The following is a 22,725-nucleotide window of genomic DNA, read 5'->3' as shown; positions in this document are numbered from 1 at the left end:
TCCTCCCTTTTCCTTGTTTCTTTGTTTGCCCCATCTTCCTTCCATCTTTTCTTTCAAAGCCAGACACACCCAGGTCTCATGGTTAACCTCTCCTTTCTGCCATTGAGAGTTGACCTCCCACAGACACTAGATGAGGACAGGGAGGTTGGCTTGGCGACCATTGATCCACTCGTTTGCTTACTTATGCCTCCCCCACCTGCAGCAGCAGCCCCCCCGGGGAGCAATAAGAGGCTCAGTGGTGACCACCAGCTCCAACAGCAAAGGACATTAGAAAGTCAGGTCTGGGCATTCGCCTTGCTGAATAAATTAGGTGAAGGTTCGTGATTGTATGGTTGAATTTATATTTTTCTTGGAAAGCAGTATGTCTCGTGGGAAGCAAAACTCATTTGGTTTATGTAAATGCCCACATAAAAACCTCTTGGAGTGCATAAAGATATGTTTGATATATTTATCTTTACATTTAGTGCCATTTTATTCATTCATTACCAATATTGCCTGCTACTGACGTAAGCGGCTTTTGCAAATCTGTTGCCAAGAACAACAGTCTCAATGATACCGTGAGCATGACCAAGGTAGACAAATACTGGAATGTTCCTTTAACACACTGAGCTACACAGGCCAAGTTTACCTTTTAAACACAAGGTGCTATTCCTGGCCATTTTGAGAGGCAAAGTGTACAAAAACAGAAACTTAAATGGGCCAAAGGCAGCTGGAAAACCTCTCTGTTAATGCACTTCCAACTACAACACAGACCATCACTGAAAGCTTTAAAATGTCATCGTACAGTGGTCTTCCCTGAACTTATATTAGAACCCTCACACACAACTGCAGGGAGACACTGGAGAACAAGAAATAACAAGTGTATTCCTCTAATGGCTGTGGATGGGGGTTTATTTTCAATGGAAGAAAACTATTGTCATTCATATAACTGTTTACTTTATTTTGATTTAAAGTTATTTTATACTCAGCTTCTTGTCTTTATTGAGACAGAAAAGTGTAAAGGAAATGTTCATTTATAAAGTCCATGCTTACTTGCGCGCATAAATACCTAGATAGTATATATGTATATGTACATTGTCCTTCAGCATCAAAAAGCACAGTGATTTGGCAAATGCTACCTTGACAACACAGTCCATCATGGTTTTAAGTTGATATTCAAAACATTTACAGTTAAGGTTTGTGTGTCTGTGATGAGAACTAAGATTGCAGCAGATTGCAGCAAAGGGAGAAAAGAGAAAAATGACAGACTGCAGCAGCTTCATGTTGGCTTTCATGTTGGCTTTGGCTCAACCATTGCTTGCTTTTTGTTGTACTGAATAAGGGTGAAGTATAGATTGCAGGGAGACGCTGCATGTCCAGTATAAAGAAAAGAGTAGAAGTATTAAACCAACACAGTGTATGTTTCTTACGTTGTGATAATAATATTAAGACTCCTAAGGCTGAGAAATTATTGAACATTGTTTAAAAACTACAGCACTGCCCACAATCTTCAGTGAATTCCTACAAACATACTTACTCGTGCTCCAAAACTGTAACTGGTTAAGCAGACCAGAGTATAATTAACGTTTCCTTTTCAAGAAAATGGTATTTCAGGCTGTCTGAAAAAATCATGGCCCTGCATCAAATTTTCTTGCACACTGGGTCACCGTAGAGTAGCACATTTTATTTACAATAGGAGCATCACATAGGGCACAAAATAATCATCCCCAAACAAATGACTTTTGTGTTGGCGACATTTGAAATTTTTGTTATTTGGAGCAGACAAATGAAAGTACACACACACAAACACCCACACATACACACACTTGTGTGAGACGGGGTACCTCAGGCTGGGTTTAAACCCGTGTCTCAACATCACTGGTCGGTGTCCTTTACCACTGGTCCATCTCCAGCACCAGCATCTTCACCAACCTGCAGAGAAAGATTCACACTGAAACATGTTCCCACCGACAAACTGGCAAAGTCTAATTCTTCTCTGTGTGAAACGCAGTTCACCTCACAGACTCCTGACAGAAAGTTGTGAGTTAAATGCCACCTGCATTGTTTGTTTTTCTTCTGTCAACTCTCAGAGGACTGTTACATAAAGGTTAGATCATGAGGTCATGTCTGATTTAATCCATTTTAATGAAAGTGAAAGTTTCAAGGTGGCTTTGATACTATTTAGTACATCTTAAATGGATTGTTATCCTTTAAAAAACCCTTAAACCATGCAGATAATCCATTAAAATACTCTTACCAGTAAAGATATGATTGTCATTTTGAATTTTGAATTGAAAGCGGTAAACCTGAATATAATGCATAAATGTATCCCTTAATTAACCTCAAATTGACAAACTCAAACGCTCCTGAGTCCTGATAACTCAGCTGGTTGTTGGAATCTCACCTAAGATTTCCTTCGGTTTCAGAAACTTATTCACAAAAGCGTGAAAAGAAGCCTGTCTTGAGCTAAGATCAGAGTTAACGAAAGAAAGGTGTGTCTATGGTCTAAAGTCATCCCTTGGTTGGTATCTGTAAGCAGCAGCCTTTGTATCTCCTTTTGTTAGAATGGGGCATTACTTTTATTTAGCTTATTGTATGCTATGTATCTACCAAAACAATAGATATAGTGCACTACAGTGAGGAAAACGGTCTTGTCTGTTTTGGTTTTCATAAATTATTCCTGAATCTTTATACACAAGCTCAGAATTAATTTGGAAGCTGATTGGCTCATTTCAAAGCGTCAAAGTCTATATTTTGTGGGATTATTTGAAAATTCTTTGGGGGGGAAATATATGTGCAATTTTCTTCCACAAAGCCAGTGTCTGAAGAAGTGGGTGGACATGTTTCCGGCAGAAAAAGGGCTCTTAACCGCTGCACCACAGACTGTAGCTTTGATCGTTCAATGAGGCATCTTCATAAATCAGTGAATTACTTAATGTGAATGCATTTGGCATCTTCACAGCAACGTTAACGCTCAGAATACTAAGAGGTACGTTATTAAAAGAGAAACCTTTTACGTCACATGCGAAAGACGAGTCTGTTTCATGTTTATTTTTGTAAAGGGATAGGATCTACTCATGTACTTTGCTCCGGGCAGGAAGCTTGTTACGTAAATATATATTTTAAGGGTTTTGATGAGTGTGTGTCGGTGTGGGTGTCTGTCCGTGAATGATACGCCATTGTGTGCCTCCCACCTCTTGCTATTCAGGCAGTTTCCTCGCATTCTTTTTGTCCTGTCCTCCCACAGCTTCCGATAATCCTTCCTGCCTCTCAGACACCAGTAGCGCCCTGTGTGAGCATCATTTGAAACATGAATGATTTTACTTACATGGGCATTGAGAAATCTTAGCAACAAGGGAATCCACCTTATGTAAACGTCTCCTGTTATGGATGAATATGAGCAGGATTGAGACCTGCAGGGTGTACAAACAGCGTAGGTTGTTGCGTCTGTGTTTACCAAACAGTGAGAGCATAGAGAAATCTGAAAAAGCACTATTTTTAATGGTGCTACTCAGATCCTTTACTGAAAGGGATAGTTTAGATCTTTTGAAGTGGGGTTGTATGAGGTATATATTCATAGTCAGTGTATTAGCGATAGTAGATGACGGTCGGAACACCCCCAGTTTAGAGAAACAAACCAGAGTACTGACACGGAAGCTTAAAGGAGTGGTTCAGAATTTTGGACATAGGAACTCATTTCCAAGTTAGCCAGTGTGTTATTTATCAGTGGAGACCGTTTTCAGCACTTTTCATCCAGTCCTTCCAGTTGCAGAGTTCACTGGTGCTAGGCTAGCGCAAGTCAACAGTATCTGCTAGCCTGCCATTAAAAGCAGTCTTACCCACTCCACAGCACACCCGAGGCAAATAAAGTATAACGCCAGACTATCGATGTAAATGTCTGTGTTGATAGAATAATGTTAGAAATAAAACTACCCTTGCATCTCAAAGATCGCATTACATTTTGAGGGACTAGTTTCTCAGCAGCGGCGGAATTTTACTTAGCTCCGGTTAGTAATACTGCACCGAAAAGTAAACAGAGAAGCGCACTACAGTCAGGACACCTAGTAGTAGCCTAGTACATTGGTATTGAAGCATTGGATTGGAAACTAAGGACTAGGCAACATGGTGATTCAGTGCACATTTAGAAATTGTAAAAATAAACCAAACAGATGGGCACCACAAAATTTACATTAGGAGATCCAGAAAGGAACCAACTGTGGCTTCTTGCTGCTGGCTTGGACATCAAGGCGGAGACTCTACTCAAGTGGCAAATGTGTAGTGATCAGAGTAGACCAGACGACTTTGAAAAACCCCGCAATCTAAAGGACCACAAGTCACTGACAACGAATGCGGTTCCATCCGTCTTTCCAGATGCACCAATAGCTACTGATGAACAGGTAATAACTTTTGGTAGGCTACTCTAGCTAATAAAGCTAGCCCCTTTCATAACGTTAGCCTAGCTGCTACTGATAGATTGAGACTGACAACGTTAGTGGAGATAACGTTACAGTTCAATGCATTGTGGAGAGTGACAACGTTAGCTACACTCTTGGTAGATACCTGGCTGGGCTAACCGCTAACTTTAGGTAATTGCTGACAGAAAAGTCATGTAAGCTCGGACAGTTTACATGCAAATTGCAGCGGCAGGTAAATAAACTTGTGTGATTGTCATGGAAACCGGCTTTCTCAGTAGCCTAGGTAATATCACTCTGCCGCTGCTGTAGCCTATGCTACCAACTACAGGGAACAAAGTATAACTATTGCAATGCGATGCAAGGGTAGTTTTATTTCTAACATTATTCTATCAACACAGACATTTACATCGATAGTCTGGCGTTATCATTTATTTGCCTCGGGTGTGCTGTGCAGTGGGTCAGACTGTTTTTAGTAACAGATACTGTTGACTTGCGCTAGCCTAGCACCAGCGAACTCTGCAACTGGAAGGACTGGATGAAAAGTGTTGAAAACGGTCTCCACTGATAAATTACACACTGGCTGCTCTGAACCACCCCTTTAACAATGTAATGCTGTGGACGGGGGCAGCAGCTAAACGTATTTTAGCCACCTAAAAAAGGACCACCTAAAAAAATAATCCACCGCTTTATCTTGCCTTCAGGCAGCCCTTTCCTTTGGCACTACATTTTCTCAACCGTAGAACGTCCGTATTTCTACGCATACGCACAACCGTGCTGCACACTGTATTACGCCGCAGATCAGCGGTTTGGGTCAGACTCTATGCGGTTTAAAGAATAAACAAATACAAGAATATAAAAATTAGTGATTAGGACAGGGACGACGAAATGCCGTTCACTGTGGAGACAAGAGATGCCTTTATGAGCCAGAGTGTACAGAAGAACTTTTGCAGAGGAAGACTAAATGGGTGTAGGAATACTTCAAAATAATCCGAACTATCGGTTTAAGCTTTAACTTTATTTCCCTCTGAAATGTAGTAGAAATAGTAGCATCAAATGAAAGTGCAATTACTATTATTGAGTATATGTATTTCATATTTTCCACCATTGATTACTCCTGATATATGAACTTTGAAGTCACTGCACTGCAGGATCTGGAAGATATCATCCAAGAATTCAATTTTGCTCAAGGAAAGCAGAGCCTGTGCACAGAGATCCAGGTATGACCAATCAACTAACATGACAGACTTTAGGAGCAGAAATGTAATTAAATCAATAGACTAGAAGCCAGTCGAACTCATGCACCTCGGCCTTTGTGCTGGTGTACACACACATTACAGTAATCCTTCGCAGACACAAAGCAGAATCTTTTTGTAACCTAATTTTGAAGGAGACTGAGTTTGTCAGCTCCATTATGTCTCGACAGATCAAACAGTCTTCTGTGTGTTTCAGATGTCTCGCCATTAAATATGCCATTAGCAGCAAATGAGATACCAGAAGATGTCATTTGTTTCGCTGTTTATTAGTGTCGCACACGTTTAACAACCTCTCGCCTTCACCTTCAGATCTGCACAGAGGAGTGCCAGCGTTAATGTGAGCATGTGTGCACGTTAATGGCCTCTTGTTAATGCATTTGAACTGAAGGTTAAGCGACAGCAGGGAGCTGTGTTCCTTAATATTTGGATGAGGGTGAATCATCTGCATTGAGTCACAAAACAGAGCGTTTTTGTTGTAGTCATTGCTGCTTATAAATTAGATTTAAAATTAGTTATTTTATGTTTCCTCTGGGGATCACAGAGTATTCAGGTAAAATCAGGTTTTTACTAAAATATGAGGCTGTGAAGTGGTGGGGAGAGTTGAAGCACAGTACATTCACAATAAACCCTACTGTGTATGCGCTGAACTCTACTGTGTATGCCAGAAAGCAGCGGGGGAGTGGTGATGTTTTTATCATGTTTTTTTTTTTTAAATGGTTCTTGTTTCTTGTTCTGTGCAATCCTTTGAGAGAAGCAAAATGTTGTTTTAGACAGAAAGAGAATACAAAATATCAAAAGACTAAGAGTCTACAGCTGTGCTTGCAGCTCTGTGAGGCTATACATAGACACAGTGGTGCTTTGAGCTAAATGCTAACAGCAGCATGCTAACATGCTCACAGCGGCATCGCTCATATGCTGATGTTTAGCCGGTAATATTTACCAGGTTCAACATTTTGCGTGTTGGCATTTGCTAATTAGCACTAAGTGATGGGAATGCCATGTAGCTTTACAGGTATTTGGTCATAAACCAAAGTATTGGACAAATTACATTTTTGGCTAGTGGCGCTAGAGAAAAGAGTAAGGGATCACCAAAGTTATAACAATCCACCCTGAGGAGGACATGAATGTTGGTACCAAATTGAATGCCAATCTATCTAATAGTTGTTATAAGATATTTGGACCAAAGTGCAGACCATCCCTTCAATCATAACACTTGCGTGGCTAAAGTGGCTACAGTTTCTACAATGTCCATGGATGTAACCACCCCTTTAATTGTAAGCTGAGAGTCTGCACTTGTTTCATTCTAAAATTATTGTGCAGGCGTACAGAGCCAACGCAATAAATATGTCAGTTTTGATTGCATGGGGATGCTCTGACAGCTTCTATAGCACAGTGGGGGTTTCTCATTCTTTATGCACAAACTTAATAATATGAACTTACTGTGGGTTGTAAACACAAACTGGCTTGTATTCGTACAAACAACAATGCCATCGCTAATTTGGCTGTTTGTACAGAATATGTTGATTTTTCCTTCATGCTGCAGAGTTTGTTAAAAACTACACTGTCCACTTCCTAACCTGTTTATCATAACGAGCTGAGCCGATTCTTAGCTGCACTTTTGGTTTTTCTCCAGCGTGGAAGTCAAGGAATTGAAAATGTTGAGCAATGGGTTGGACTGTTTAGAATAAAGTCTTTTGTTCCAAATGAATCCAGGCCTTCTTCCGCACATGCAAATCCAATTAGAGCAACCAGAGGTTGGCTTCCCCTGCTGCTGCCTGACACATTTACAGAGCCTTATAAAGAGGCATCCCAGGCAGCACACTATTAACCACAAACGCTCCTGAACTAATCGACAGCATGCAAAACCCCAGTGAACCTGTCCCTGATGCTTTGCACAAACCAAACAGAATATGCAAACAAATGCAATTGTATGTTCTCCATTAAATGAATAGACACCACTGCAGATTTTCACAAGTGCTCATATTATGCTTTTTGGCTTTTTCCCTTTCCTTTATTGTGTTATATATCTTTTTTGTGCACGTTATAGGTTTACAAAGTGAAAAAGCCCAAAGTCCACCCCAAAGGGACTTACCATCTCCAACAGAAAACACTGTTTACAAACTCACTTTGTAACACACGTTATAATGCTCGCCTAGCTGCTAGCATGGCACGCCCTCATACTCTGCTTCTGACTGGCTAGTAGTCCTTACCTAGCTACTGTGCATGTGCGACTCCCAACAAAGATGGAACAGAAGTGAGATGTCTCACTCTGTAGCTAAAACAGAGAGCTCAACACACAGGGGGAAAAGAGGAGCTGCAGCAATGTGCAGTACAACAAATATATGGTGTTTTTTGAAAATTAAACCATGTAAACCTATACTGGAACAACCTCTAAATACAATTATGAACCTGAAAATGAGCATAATATGAGCACTTTAAAGTCCGCAAACTCACAGTCTACACACAGTAAAATAAAACAAACAAGCAGAGCAACAGATGAAGTCATTATCATTTAAATATCGCTGACCTCTTGTCCTCCCCTGCTAGACATGTCTGTAAGGTGTTCTTCAGCACTGCGTGGGCTCTGTGTCCCCTAACTATAGCAGAAACATAATTGCAGAGAGACATTAAGGAGGTCTTATTTTAAAAGTCTGCTAAATGGAAAGAACTGGGAAAATTAAGCCGGCATCAAAAATCGCCTAGAAAAGCGAAGGATCACAGATGATTCAAGCTGTCAAACATAATGGAATAAAAGTTCAGTCAGTCCAAAGAACCCTTGATGAATTAATCTTGAGTCACTGATACATTTCATTACTTTTGAAGCAGTAATTTATGCCCTTCCACGGCCATAGTGGAAGTCATAGTGTCATTAAAGATTAGGACTCTTAAATCTGAAAACTGTTTCTCCCATGATGAATCAAGGTGTCGGATCGTAAGCTGAGCTCAGCAGAAACTGCCGTGCTTCCCCGGCCCAGTGACCCACTGTCCGACTGATCCAGTTTCAACCACACCTCCTCCTCTTATGTCACTCAATGCATCACCCCTTCCTTTCCTCTCCCTTGCACGCCACACTGCGACACAGCAGAAACCTCAGAGCACTGCAGTGACAAGGTGGGAGAATCACTGGACTCAGAGACACACACACACACACACACACACACACACACACACACACACACAAAGAGCAACACAAAACCACTATTTATATAATGATTAATGACCTAAATGACTATGTATGGAAAATGCACACGCAAGAGCCTTGAACAGACAAAAACAAAAGTGCAAACAGCCTAAAGGAGATTCAATAACGTGAGAAAATGCTTCATAAGCCAACCATTGCATGTAACTTGTATTTTCCACCATGAGACAGATGCATCAAATACTGTTGGGGAGGATTAAACTAAACCCTATTAAGGAAATCAAATTTAACACTGACCTATGCTCAGCTGTGGCTTTCTCAGCTAATATTACTGTAGCCAAAATGATGTGTGAGTAGGTGATGGATTTCTCCATCCTTGTCTCTGCCTGGGTTTCTGGCAGTGTAATATAATTTTTTTCCACATATTGCACTGGAGCGTTCACCATTTTGTACGGTTCTTTAGCTCCTGAATTTATGATCGTACATCACATTTAGGAACAGTTTCCTTACTGTTCAGGATTGGGTTGCACCAGCTATTTGTAAATCCATCCTTACGTTTGTGTGTCAAGTCGTTTCCTAAGTTCTTGTAACTACTATTTAACTTCAAACAATTATTTTACTAAATTGGGTTGCACCATTAAAACTTAAGGTATGTTTTAACTAGTAAAGACTTTGGGGTTGATAGCACAACGATAATTCTCATCCATTTTTTAAGACATTTTGCAGTTGGAAAAATGTGATTAACTGTCACAAATCAGACACTTAACTTCTTAATTAAACATGTACATATTTGCTGCATTTGAGAGCATTTTTTAGGAGTGTTGGCATTGATGAATTCTACATTTTGCTGCATCTGAGCAAAGATTGTTTTTCAGAGAAATGTTTGGTAATTAGTTGTCTCTATCTTAGTGCCTATCTGAGGAGCATAATTAATGCATACGATCAGGAAACAAACTATTTATCATCCAGTGTGCAACACATCGAAATGTGGCATATGGGTTCAATCTAAAATCGTCCCCTCAGGTGACTCCGACATGAAAACTAATGACAACCCAGTGGCACCTTTAAGAGGGCTGAGGGAGGAGAGAGACTCATTAATCAATGGCCAGAGGGTTCAAGAGCTTGACATTCTGACGCTTCTGCAGGCTGCCGAGCTGAAGACTGCAGATACTGTTTGTACTGACTTCACAAATGAGAAAAGGCATTTTGTTACAGAATCCCTAATGTGATTTGGGGATGCCGAGTGATTTATAGTCTTTTAGGAGACGAGGGGGAGGCAATTACTGTAGTTTGCCTTTTACACTAGAGACAAAACTCATAACAGTGTAATGTAAAAGGAGAGAAGATTGGTAGAAAGCAATAAAATACTAAATATTTCTGTTAAGATCAACTTTTTTCATCCTTACACCGAGGCTCCCATTTTACACATGGCTCACTAATGGTACAGTGCATAAATGTGTTACCGCAACTGCTGGTGTGTAACCACGCTGCCTGAAGCTTGTAATGTGTGAGCAGTTGGCAGCGAATCCCTCCGGAGAGTGTGAACCACAGGAAGTCCTCATTGTAAGAATAAGTAAGATGTATGTGAGGAAAAAGGGGGGGAAATGAAATCTCACAGGTAATGAGGATTGCTCCAGTGGCTCCAGATGTTGATGGGAATCCTGGAACAGCTGGTATTTAGCTGTAATTGCCACTCTTGGCTTTTCTGCTCCTCAGGTGCGTCTGGTGTTGTTCATCGCTCCACTGGGAAACATCTTGTCTGTGTCACTCAGCTTCCTCACCTGATTCTGCTGGCACAACACCATTTTAAAGAGAAGGGATCATACATTGAGTTCATAGCTTTTACACTGAAAACAACTGCCGGCTGCTGGGGGAAACGAGGTTGACGAGAGCATCTTATCGCTTGGTTACCACAAAAAAGGCAAGCAAAGAACATTAAACTGTACAGGATTTGAGAAAGTGAGATAACTACAGTATGTGTGTCTGAGGGAGATATTTCGGGACAGAAGAAGTGGAAAACCCAGAGAAAGTGATTGTAAAGTGTTGTGTTGTGCAGCCACTGTTGGAGAGACTCCGCTATGATTGGAGTACATGCTCCACCTCCTCACTCCCACGCTGTACCACTTCTCACTCATCACTCTTGAAATTTCCATCAGCTGTCACGTGGATAATAACAGTCTCTGAGAGCTGTATGACAATAAAGCAGTACATCGAACGAGAACTGCCCACTGATGGCCTTCACATTCACGCAGAGATACAGCTGTAGGCCTACTGTGAGTAAGTGTGTTGGGTCTCTCAGCTGTGGTGACGTAAGTTACCTTGAAAAAATTGAAAAAGAAAATATGACAGAATGAAAAGATGTATGGCTTCAGAAAAACTAACATTTACACCTGCTTGTGCTGCAAAGAGGGTAGTTTTTATGGGCACTTAAGTTACTTCTTTTACATTCAACATTTTACATCACATTCAGATTACATGTTGAAGTGTTTGGCTGCTTCTTTCAGCTCATTGTTTTGGATTCACGGCCTGCAACTTTACTATTTTTGGTTTGCAATAGAAACGTTACAATTGGCCAAATAAAATCAGTGAATGCCGCTTTAATAAAGGTAAGTCTCACTTTCAGGCACTTACAGTGTCGCAAATTAACTCCCCTACAGTATATAAATGTGCACATCATCCTCGTTAGAGAGCTGAATCCTTTTACATAAAGTATCAATAATTCAACATCCAGGTTTCCCACAGTGAATAGGTCACATCAGCTGATCATACTCTTATGCAACCCATATGAATACACAACACTAAATAATTTTTTCACTTGGTAGAGACCCATATATGATATTGCTTTAAAGGCAAATCAATACTACTTCTTTAAAGAGCACAAAAGCCCTGCTGTACTGCTCTGTGCTCTGTTTGGGGGTGAGACTTTCAAGCATTCTGGCTCACAGCTTAATCAGGGAAGTCACCACAGGTGTGTTGCCAAAGACCTCCAATAGAAAACACCTGCTGTGGCATTGATGAGGTGCAACAATCTACACAAACCCTTGCTATACTTGTGCTTCTACAGTAATTACCCTGATGGATTTTATTTTGCAGTCATTAAGTGGACATTGGATTTAAGTCACTGGACTCATTTCTTGGACTTATTCTACTGAACATCTTGTGTTGGATTTGCTATATTAGTATTGGGCCAACTGTAGTGTAATCCTATTGTTATATATTGCAATTCCGTTGTTATATTTTCTACCTCCAGCTGTCCGAGGAGAAGGGGATCTTTATTTAAATTTTCTCTCCTGAAGTTTCTACAATTATCTTCCTTCTGTGCTAAGAGTTTTGTCTTTTTAGGAGAACTTTAGTGGAATTGTTTTTGTTGTGAGGTTGTTGAGGTTCAACGTTCATTCTTGACCTTGGCAACAGCAGTTGACAAAAATGGACCCCAAGGGTTGCACCAGCTGTTTTTAAATCCATTAAAGTCCTTCCTAAACCTACTTACTACAAGCTAGTTTCAAACTAGTAATTTGCTGAATTGGGTTGCACCATTAAAACCTAACCTAACCTATTTCTTCGCAAAGACATAAAGAATGTGTAAATAGGTTGCTACAAAACATTTGTAGTTCTGCAATACAGCAGCAATACAATATGTAAACGGTAAATCCTTGTAGCACTGTGAGCTGTGACAGAAACTTTAAATATAACAATTTTAAGGGCATTTATATTAAACTTACTTGCCAATTTAAATGACAAATTTGTTAGCAAGCTAACACTTCTTTTATCAGCTGGTTAGTTAGCTACGTAGCAGTTGGAACTAATTTCTACTTTAAAAAGTTTGTGTGGGCAACCCGTTTAAATTTAGTGGTGTGAGGATCTCCACTCCATAAACGCTTGGGTAATAACTAGGCTAAGTTTGAACTGAAGCACAGCTGGTGCAACCTGCTCCTGGAATGTCAAATTAGTGAATATAACATGCTATCTACATCAGCACCTGGATTTTAACAGTGTCATGGTTGTACTCTTTCTTCTAAGCACACTGGAAACTGAGGTTCAAAGTTCAGTCTTGACCTTAGAAGCAGCAGCTGACAATACAAGGTCCATATAGTGGGTTAAGTAATGTGTAAACTCATGCTCACAGAAAAATTGTTAAACATTACTGTCTATAACTGGCATCCGCAGGCTGCACTGAACCAGGACAGTAACCACGGCAACAATCAGCCTCTGGCCAGCCATCAACAGTTTAATCAGCAGCAAATTAAATGTAAAATTAGAAAAATCCTCCACAGCCAAGTGCATGTTTGTTGGTGGAAGCAACATCTTATCACAACAGATAAACTCTTAACAAAGCCCACATGAAGGCACCATCAGTGAGATAAGTCAAGGTATTACCAACGTAAAGTTAATGCAGGACTGTGAATTTCATGGCAATAAATGCAATGGTTATCAAGATTTTTTTTCTTTGGACTCAAGTGTTGGGCGACAGATCGACCAATGAACATCTAACTATAAAATTGAGGACCCTCTGTGTGTGTGTGTATGTGTGTGTGTGTGTGTGTGTGTGTGTGTATATGTCTTTCAAGTATCTCAAGAAGCGATCTACTTCACACTTGGCTTCCTGGGTACCCAGCGAACTTGGGGTTTGGAATTTGGAGCAGTTTTGGACAGCGTTGGATATTGGATATTAGCCTAATAAACTGTAAATAAAACTAAACGCTGCCATAACGCTTGCTCTTCTGTGTCTACCCTTCACAGTAAAAGCCCAGCTTAAATTCAGTCAGATCATTACGCTAAGAGGTCCCCCAAAAACCAGAAACCAGGCCCCCCACATATAGCGCTCAGCCATTTTTGCTGATCGGTTCTCATAACGAGACGGATAGGTGGCGCATGGCGCACCGCCATGAGTCCATGAGGCAAATGTCTGCAATAACTCCACATTTTAATTGTAATAAAGTAAAGTAGAGTAAAATCTGAATCTGCAAAGTAACCAGTAACATTTCTTCGTCGTCGTAAATGTAGTAGTACAATGTTTTCCTCTGAAGTAGAAGTACACAGTAAGTCAGTAGTATACAATGGGGTTGCATATTAAGTGCTTTGAGGTCTTTAAGTAATTTTGGGGTTAAAATGGTTCTGGAGAAAGCTACGAGCAGCAATACCCAAGGCCAAGTAATCGGCACTAGTAGCTACAAAAGAGAGAAAATGCCAGTTTTCCTGCCTCCATCCAGCAGCAGCCCAAGCCCTGTAACTGAGTTTGAAAGAACAACACAAAACAGCACTACAACTCCCCAATCTGCCACTTATTTTCCTCACTGCCACATTAAGGTGAAGGAGGAGAGCAGATGACTGCCAAGCAGGAAGGAGATTCATTTTGCTCTGTAAGTGGAGCAGAGCTGATGGCTGGAGAAAGGGTGCGAGGGTAGGGGCACAAAAGGATGTCATCTGGAGGGTATTTTTAGAGTGTGAGGTGCACTGATAACTGGCTCCCACTGCAATCTGCCTGCAGGTTCCCAGCAATAATAACTGCTCTCATTCTGCAGATTCACTCAGACTGAAACCTTCTCATGCAGGGAAACACAGGCAGGACTGATTGACACTCTCACTCTCTTACACACATACTGTCTAGCACAAAAATATTGAAGTTTAATAAGTGACAGAACTAAGTGAGCACAAAAAAACAAACGTTATGCTGTCAATCTGCAGGTCAAGATTTGAGAGTGAAGGACAGATTTGTAGGTTCAGAACATGTTGTGTTGTGGGAGTAAGATGTTGTCCCGTTCTGTGCTCAGATTGAAATCTGCTGCCAGTATTTTCTCCAAAAAAGACCCTAAGATACCCTGAGACCTCCCACGGAAGAAGCGTATTGAGGATTCCAGTCAGTTTTAGTTTCAGCCACCAGTTATGTGCATGATCTTTTGTAGGGTGTCTGGGATCACCCTCAGGGACATGTCTTTGCTTTTTCCCAGTAAATGACTAATTCTACTTCTTTGGAACTCTAAAATTATTCTAATAAAACTATGATCAAAACATTTATTTGGTTGAACGTCTACAACTGGTAGACATTTGCAACCAATGAGAGGTGTTGCAAGTATAAATGGTTTTGTTTAAAGGGGTCACAAGCCAGAAAGATTGGGAACAACTGGGTTAAAGGATAGGTTATGATTCACATACCATGCTATGAAGGTTGAAAGGGTTGCTGTGGTCATTCTTCCATTGTAGCCACCAAGCGATCCCTCTCTCCCTAAAAAATGGAGGACAAAATTCACAGTCATCAAAATGCATTCAAACCTAACATGAGACTCCAACAAGCTAACTCAGACTGCTGTATTAAGATAGAAATAACAAACAAAAATGACCTTTCCTTTAAGATCTTGTATAGTCTATCTGGTAGTGATGCACCGATGTGAAAATTTGGGCCGATACCGATAACCGATATTAATATTGCTGTTATGGCCGATACTGATATTTACCGATGTCGATATCTCTGTATAGAAAACAAATTTTTATGACAATCAAATAAAGAACTATTTTCCAAAACGCATTTTTTTTTTAATTTTGTGATTTATTTTCCGAAATGACTGATATTGGGCACCTTTACCTGTGTGCAAAATATGACTGTCATCAGATTTTCAGAAGAAAAAAATCATATTTATATAATTATATATAATTTGACATCGAACCGATACTGATGTGTTAAAAAAATGACCATATCGGCCGAAATTATATCGGCGGCCGATATATCATGCACCACTACTATCTGGTAAAAGCACAACTAGAACCAAAACAGCTCCTTCACAGCTCCTTCACATTTTAAGAGTACAAGTGGTTCAGGCATCCAGAAATGTGACAGGAAATGAATGGATCGAAGTAAGAGGACAACAGGACATTTCAAAATCTGGCAGTGAGGTTTTTTTCTTAACAGTTGAAATGAAACAAAAACAAATGAAAATGAAAATGCTGAATGAAAAAACTGAAAATATCGCTTGACATTACTTAGAAGGCAGGGTCTTAACAGGATTGCACTTCACCTCTGGGTCAAATCTAATGGATTTAACTCTGCTCTCAGTGGGTTTTTGCATCATATGCAGATGGAAAATGCAAAACACTTTGATCATGCAACTTTGAAGATATTGAACAAAGAACACAGTTCCTTTTGGATCAAAACATTGAGTATTTGCTATCAGAATTCATCAGGTGCATGAAGTGATTAATATGCACTTCGAAACATTGACTTACGGATCAAGTTTCTCAAGCTTCTCAAGTGTAGATTTGGTGCTTTTCTCGGTTTCATTGTGACCTCAATATCTTTAGGTTTTGGACTGTTGATTGGATTAAAATAAAAGACATTTAAAGAACCTCAGAACTTGTAACATTTTTTTTTGTTCCAGACATATTCTTGTTTCTCACCTATACTATATATACACTTTCACTACAGCATGTTAGGTGAATATATGTGGATATATACAGTCTAATCCATGGTCCACAACATTTATTTAACAGCTTTAGCGACTAGTTACTTTGCAGATTTAGATTATTATTTAAAAGATTAAATCAACTAATATAATAACAACAACAAAAACTAAAACTAGAATACAATAACATAATGTACAAATCGGCCACATATTGAGTTACTTTACTTTTGGCACTTTAAGTTTATAATGCTGATACTTTTGTACTTTTACGAGTTTTAATTTTTAGACTACTCTTCCATCACTGTCCACATAGAAATCATAGCTACCTCCTTTCTGAGTTATTTTAGAGACAATAACACCACCTGCTGGTCATAAACGTTTACAATAAATGAGAAATTAAATAAAGTAATGTTACTTCTTATTTAAAAGACTTGACAAGCTACTTTACTTTACTTTACTGCCTTTGGTTCGTTGTAGACGTCTGCTGTTATCTACTTGCACTCCTTTATGCTAACATTTGCATTGCTAACGTTGCTTTCTTTGCTGTTTTACGACTAAGCAAACAACACCTGATGACTGCTCATTTTATCTGTATTTTTCTATAGATAGTTTCAGACTTTGGCATGACATGGATGTATAGAACACACGCACACCACCCACCTCTCGGACGTTCGGGCGCACAACCAACGGAAGTGAGCGGGTTGTCTCAAACAGATCAGACACGACATGGCGTGTTTGCTAGCCAGCAGTAGTAACATAGGCTCAACAATGTTTTCTTTAACACGACAAACAAATCAACGCTCATGGATATGCTGCTTGTTTCTGGTGATTTATTTAACGTCGCTACCAGTTTCGGCAAAGCGGGATGGCCTCAGAGAAGTGACCGACGGGACCTGGGAGGAAATCCTGACAGGAGAATGGATGATTGAATTGTCAGTGCCTTGCTAACAGCTACTGCTAACAGCTAACCGGCTAGCTAGCTTGTCAGTTAACTTAGCTAGCTAGCTAGCTAGCTATTTTGAGCTCATAGAAACGGGGCATGGTTTCCTGTGTCATATGCAAGCCTAAATGTTCTGTCTTATCTGATTATTATTGTAACTGTCTCCATTTAGTCCTGACAAGTTGCTAAAGTGTCTTTAACTAACGTAATTAAGCTAACAACTGCAATCTTTATTTAACGTTAGCTAACCAGCTTACCATAGTTGAATGCCAGCCAGTAGGCTATGTAACACGCAAATAAAGTACTCAATCAGGTCAACAGTACATTTCAGTTTGTATTCAGTGATGATCTACCGTTAAACTTTGATGCAAGTGATTGTGCAGTTTATCAGAGGCTTTAATTGTGAAACTTGATACCCCTTCAGCTACGCACCCTGGTGTCCAGCATGCCAGCAGCTCCAGCCGGCGTGGAAGGAGTTTGCGGACTGGGGAGAGGACATGGGGGTCAACATAGCCAAGGTGGACGTCACAGAACAACCCGGTAGGCTTGAATGACCTTTGCCAGCTGACAGCTCTTTGTGACTCCTACATGCATAACAAAACAGAGCTGTCAAGCCAGTGCAGCATTTCCTAAATAGCAGGACCAAATAGTTGAAACATCTAAACAGCAGTCAGTTAAGGTTGAGGCAAAGGTATTCCTTGTAAATAACATACAACTGGATAATATAGGTGGTGTTTCTAGTACTTGGTCCACTCAATTATTGTTGATGATCAGCATAGACAGAAATATTATAAACACCTCTCTGTATTTGGCAACATAATTCAACAGCACTACAAACTACAGCCTCCAAAATGACCTGAAAGTTGAGTCAACACCTAAACTAATAGTGTCAGTAAAAACAATCGTTCTAGAAAATCTACAGAGAGACTAAATATATAAAATGAATCAGTCAGGAAAGTCCAGCAAATTGAATGCCTAACTATTCAAGTTTCTAAGTTCTCCATCACACAGTTTCAAACATCCAATATTGCCATATAACAGTACTGCTCATTGATTTTACAACATTGTCCACATTGATCTAAAAACAACTATCAAGGACAGTTACCACTGACTTGATAGTATGGCAAAATGTCAACATAATATATGTATAATCTCACAGTATATAATGTCAGTATGGGTCAGGTGTTACTGGCCATTTCATGTGAGTTTTGCCGGCAACATAAGGCCACTAATTGAGGTACAAAGACGCCAGATAGTTGGTACCAGATGTGTAGATGCATCACTTTCCATCACTGCAAAATTATGTGATTCATTTGACAAGTTGAATCGTCTAAAAATTCCTGCCAGCATGCATGTTCATAGAAAACTGCATTAGTAAAAAAGGAACACATGCACACTCTCAAAATACTGGTTATTTATAACACAACAAATTACAACCTGAAAAATGTTCTGTATGAGCTTTAACAATGTGGTAGTAAACTAAGGGATTCTTTATTTCACTGTATTATGTGTTAATGTTTTACCCAGCTCTGTATGAAATTGAAGTAATCATGTTAGCAAGTGGTGCAGTGGAGCTGCTATCGAACATTAATTTAGCCCCTCTGTTAAGTCTGAAATTCCTTTCAGTTTAGTAATGAGTCAAACTGTTCCTTCCTGCTCACTGACAGTACTGTTTCTTCTCTCTGTAAGGTCTGAGTGGGCGATTCATCATTACTTCACTTCCTACTATTTACCAGTAAGTTGAGTTCTAAGTTCTTCTGCGGTTGTTATTGCTTCCTCTTGATTGTGGCTGCTTGTGATGTGTGTTATGCTAACGTGCATTCATCTTGAAAGAATATAACCTAGTGGCTTTAACTAAGTTTAGTATCTCATGTACTTTCAGCTCATCAGATCTCTGTTCTTCTTCTATAATGTCACATTAACATTTTGAAAAGACTATATCTCGGTGTTTGCATAATTTGCTTTAATATAATCATCAGTAAGGGGGGAAAAACATGTAACATTTTTTTTCTCATAAATACAGTATGTGTTTCTGAAATGTGCATGGATTTAAACCATTGAATCACTTTTCACTTTTAGTCAGTTCCACCAAGAGCCTTTACATCAAATGTTGCATTGGCAGAGTTTTATTTTTGATTGTTAAAGTAAGTTTTGGTCTTAAAAATGCATATTCAAGTCAAAACCCCCACATTATCAAGTGTCAGATTGGGGCGATATACTGTGCAAAATGCACAGGTGTTCTCTAATTCATATAATGCTTTTTTGCAGATAAAAATTGCAGATATTTTTGCAGTTATACCACTGGCCTGTCTCCCATTTGCTGTATTATTTTTTTAGGCTGCCATTCAAAATTAACTGTCACTGTCAGCATCACAGCAGCTAAATGCATCATTTTTTTGTCAGTCCATGAGATTTTTATCACAGAAAATGTGGGTCAAAACACTGCACTGTTCCTACAACGTTTTTATCTGTGTGTCAGCTGTAAGGACGGCGTCTTCAGGAAGTACCAGGGAGCTCGCACTAAAGACGACTTCCTCAGCTTTGTCGATGAGCAGAAATGGAGAGCAGTCGAGCCAATTTCCTCTTGGTTCGGGCCATCTTCATTTCTGTGAGTATTTACGGCTTTACACAATCATGATCATGATAAAGTGTGAGGATGTGGTTACATAGGGCTGATTTTTCATTTCCCTACAAACATGATGGCATATATTATACATCAATACCAAAATATGCTGTTGTGGTTATCGTAAAATGTATTTTAATTTAGATTATCGCCCAGCCCTAAGGATACACGCAGCGATAACAAAACAACTGGAATTTGGCATCACAGTGGCTATCCAGTGCTTTGTATCATTGCTGTACCTCTTTTGTTAAAATATCAGTAAAACAACATCAGATACCCATTAGCTTTATTCTAAGTCTCTTTTCTTGGTTTAAATTAAGAACCACAAACACCCCCTCCCGTCCCCTATTTGTTATTTTTTATGTTCAGGCTTTGTAGTGATGTTACAGTTTGACAAATCCGTCTTAAATCATACTGTCGTTTGCTCTTTTGGCAGAATGAATTCAATGTCTGCTTTGTTCAAGCTCTCCATGTTTATCCGGGTAAGTGAGGATTTCACTCTTTGGTAGTGCTGTAGGTGTTGTATATATGAAGGTGTTTATTTCATTTCCCACAATCTATTCAAAGAAGAATGTGCTGCTCAGTGTGAAATTGAAAGAGGGGAACCAGGCTCTTTTTACGTGGAAAACATATTGGGTGTAAAATCAAACAAACGACAAATCCAGTTGCACACACGGCTGACACAGTAGACACAGAAACCTACCTCTTCGGGTAGATTATAACTTATTTCCATTATTAAAGGATAAGGATGGCATTATTTTTTTCTTTTTTTTTTCTTTTATTGTCAACAAATCCCATCTCGATACTTTGACTTCCCCTGCCTGTCTGTGGCTCTCAGCACCAAGCCCATGAAAACCTAAGTCTTTAAAAACCTGTTCATAAGTAAAAAGTAAATAGTTTTTCTTAGCAAACATTACTCAAAACGGGAGATAATTATTGGGGACTATTTTCAGCTGCAGATGAATACGCATTTGGTGCTCTAGTTAGTATTTCTGGCAGCTGGATAGTGGATGTAAGATTGAGTCAAAGTACACTACAGTGCCCATGTTCTTCACAATGACTTATGATATAATGACTGACACAATGACTTATTGATGTATTTTGTAGTATATTTTTGCTATCGACATTGACGTCCATTTACAGCCTCAAGTAAAAATGTGTTTGTGTTTTCCAGCGTTGTCATAACTACATGACAGAGCAGCTGGGGATTCCTGTTTGGGGGTCTTATGTTATCTTTGGCTTGGCCACCCTGTTCTCTGGCCTTGCATTGGGACTGGTGAGTACTTGTGCAGCACTTCTTTATGATTTTTAATAACCGTGAAGCTATAGTGAACGCTCTGACAAGAAGAAATGCATGCATTGCCAGTGAATTAATGGTTATTGTTTTGTCTTTGCAGTTACTGGTGTTCATCGCAGATTTTGCCTTCCCCTCACGACGCTTCTCTTCTTCAGATTACTACCAGAGTGAGTTTGATATGAGATCATACTAAATGCCGCTTTCCCTATACGATTATCTTATATACATAAATGACAGAAACCGTAGCACAGATAGATTACAAATGTACTGGTAATCTGGTTTTGTTTGTAACTTGGCTGTTGTTCAAAATGTTATCCTGCAGAAAAACAGACCATGGAGCAGGCGAGGTTAATCCAACGGCAAGAGGACGAACATGAGGCTGACGGCGAGGAAGACGACGACGAAGAGGAAGAAGACGACGATCAGGATGACGTCTGGAGGAGAAGGAGGAGAGGGTCCCCAGAGGGCCGCCCAGAACCTAGGGGACAGGGTTTCTCTGATGAAGCTCTGAGGAAGAGGGTGGTGGCCAACCGCGAGGAGGAGGACGACGATGAGGAGGACACCTAGAGAGTCCCACGGTTCCTACTCCTTTTTAGAGAAGAGCGTCATGGCGTCGGCAGAGTCGGAGGAGCTTTGGTCCCGAGCTGCAGTGTTTACAGCTAACCTCCCCTTCTCCTCCTCCTCCTCCTCCTCCTCCTCCTCCGGGCCCCCAGAAACACCTCGCTTCTATTCTTCTCCCTCCCTTGTTTTTTAACGGGAGCGCTTGAGACTCTCTCCGTCTGAGCAGCAGGCTCCACCTGGAAAAAAAAAAGCTAAAACACTGCTGACACCTGTTTCCACTTGTGGAGACAAATGGCCTGGCTGAGGTTTAGGTATGAAGTGCAGTAGAGCTGGATTTTGCAACATTGTTTATGCTATGCATCGTTTTTTTTAAAGTGTGTTTATTTGAGAATCATTATACCAAGCTTACGTTTGAAGTTTCTTTAGCTAAATTTTATTACTACTCAGCTTATGTACATACCGTATGTATTTTACAAACCCTGATGGTTTGACCCAATCAAATCTCATTCCTCATTTTAGTGTACTATGGAGGAAAGGTGGGGAAAAAGAAATGGCTCCAAAGTGTTAAAATCCTGAAGATTTCACGCCTAGTTGATTTGGCGTCAACCGTGGTTATCGTGGCAACAACAAGCTCACTTCTTGTTCCATCACTTCCTGTAATATTTAAAACCAGTCTCCTGATAAAAAAAAAATGAGGGTTGTCTTGTTTTGTAGACATATTTTCCCTGAAATAGCTGTCAGTGCTAACCTCGACAAATACATCCCGTTTCCTGTAACGCCTTCACAATAAAGCCACCCCTTGTTTCACCAGTTGAATGCTTTTAATGTGAAGCAGCAGCAGTAGGAAATGTTTTTGATGCTAGAAGCAACTTACTACACCTCTGGTACTGTGTTAGGAGAATCAAGAGTGAACAGAGAGGCTGATATCAATAAATGCAATTTAAAACCAGTACGGAAATGGCGGACTACTCCACAAACAATGGAAACTATAGAGAGCATGCATGATATGAGGAAAATCTGCGCCGTACGATAACATTTATCAATGTTGCGATGGCGACATGACTTGCGATAAACAATTATTGAAGTATGCATGTTAGCTATACTTTCCAATGTCAGCCTGGTTG

At 40.0% G+C, this 22,725-nt stretch overlaps 1 protein-coding gene and 1 long non-coding RNA gene across 4 annotated transcripts; one reads left to right on the top strand and one right to left on the bottom strand.

Moving 5' to 3' along the window:
• Positions 1–1,736: 1,736 nt before the first annotated feature.
• Positions 1,737–16,951, bottom strand: LOC116057450. 2 transcript variants are annotated; one of them, XR_004895734.1, is made up of 5 exons: positions 16,841–16,951; positions 14,940–15,009; positions 10,403–10,576; positions 3,174–3,267; positions 1,737–1,911 (listed from the first exon to the last, which is right to left on the bottom strand). It is a non-coding gene; the product is annotated as an uncharacterized LOC116057450 (long non-coding RNA). The 2 variants fall into 2 exon arrangements; XR_004106818.2 differs by having other exon boundaries at positions 10,403–10,573.
• tmx1 (thioredoxin-related transmembrane protein 1) lies at positions 16,667–22,411 on the top strand. 2 transcript variants are annotated; one of them, XM_031309890.2, is made up of 8 exons: positions 16,667–17,112; positions 17,545–17,660; positions 18,810–18,855; positions 19,600–19,728; positions 20,180–20,225; positions 20,918–21,019; positions 21,141–21,211; positions 21,363–22,411. In XM_031309890.2, exons 1-8 carry the CDS (start codon positions 16,907–16,909, stop codon positions 21,415–21,417), a joined length of 771 nt encoding a protein of 256 aa, XP_031165750.1. In that variant the 5' UTR covers positions 16,667–16,906; the 3' UTR covers positions 21,418–22,411. The 2 variants fall into 2 exon arrangements, with proteins under 2 accessions (XP_031165750.1, XP_031165749.1); XM_031309889.2 differs by having other exon boundaries at positions 16,686–17,112; positions 21,141–21,207; positions 21,363–22,408.
• The last annotated feature ends 314 nt before the right edge of the window (positions 22,412–22,725 follow it).

The sequence above is a fragment of the Sander lucioperca genome, chromosome 18, assembly GCF_008315115.2.
Source record: "Sander lucioperca isolate FBNREF2018 chromosome 18, SLUC_FBN_1.2, whole genome shotgun sequence".
NCBI lineage: Eukaryota > Metazoa > Chordata > Actinopteri > Perciformes > Percidae > Sander > Sander lucioperca.
The sequence above is the reverse complement of the archived record's forward strand: the minus strand, read 5'-3'. Positions and strand labels throughout refer to the sequence as shown.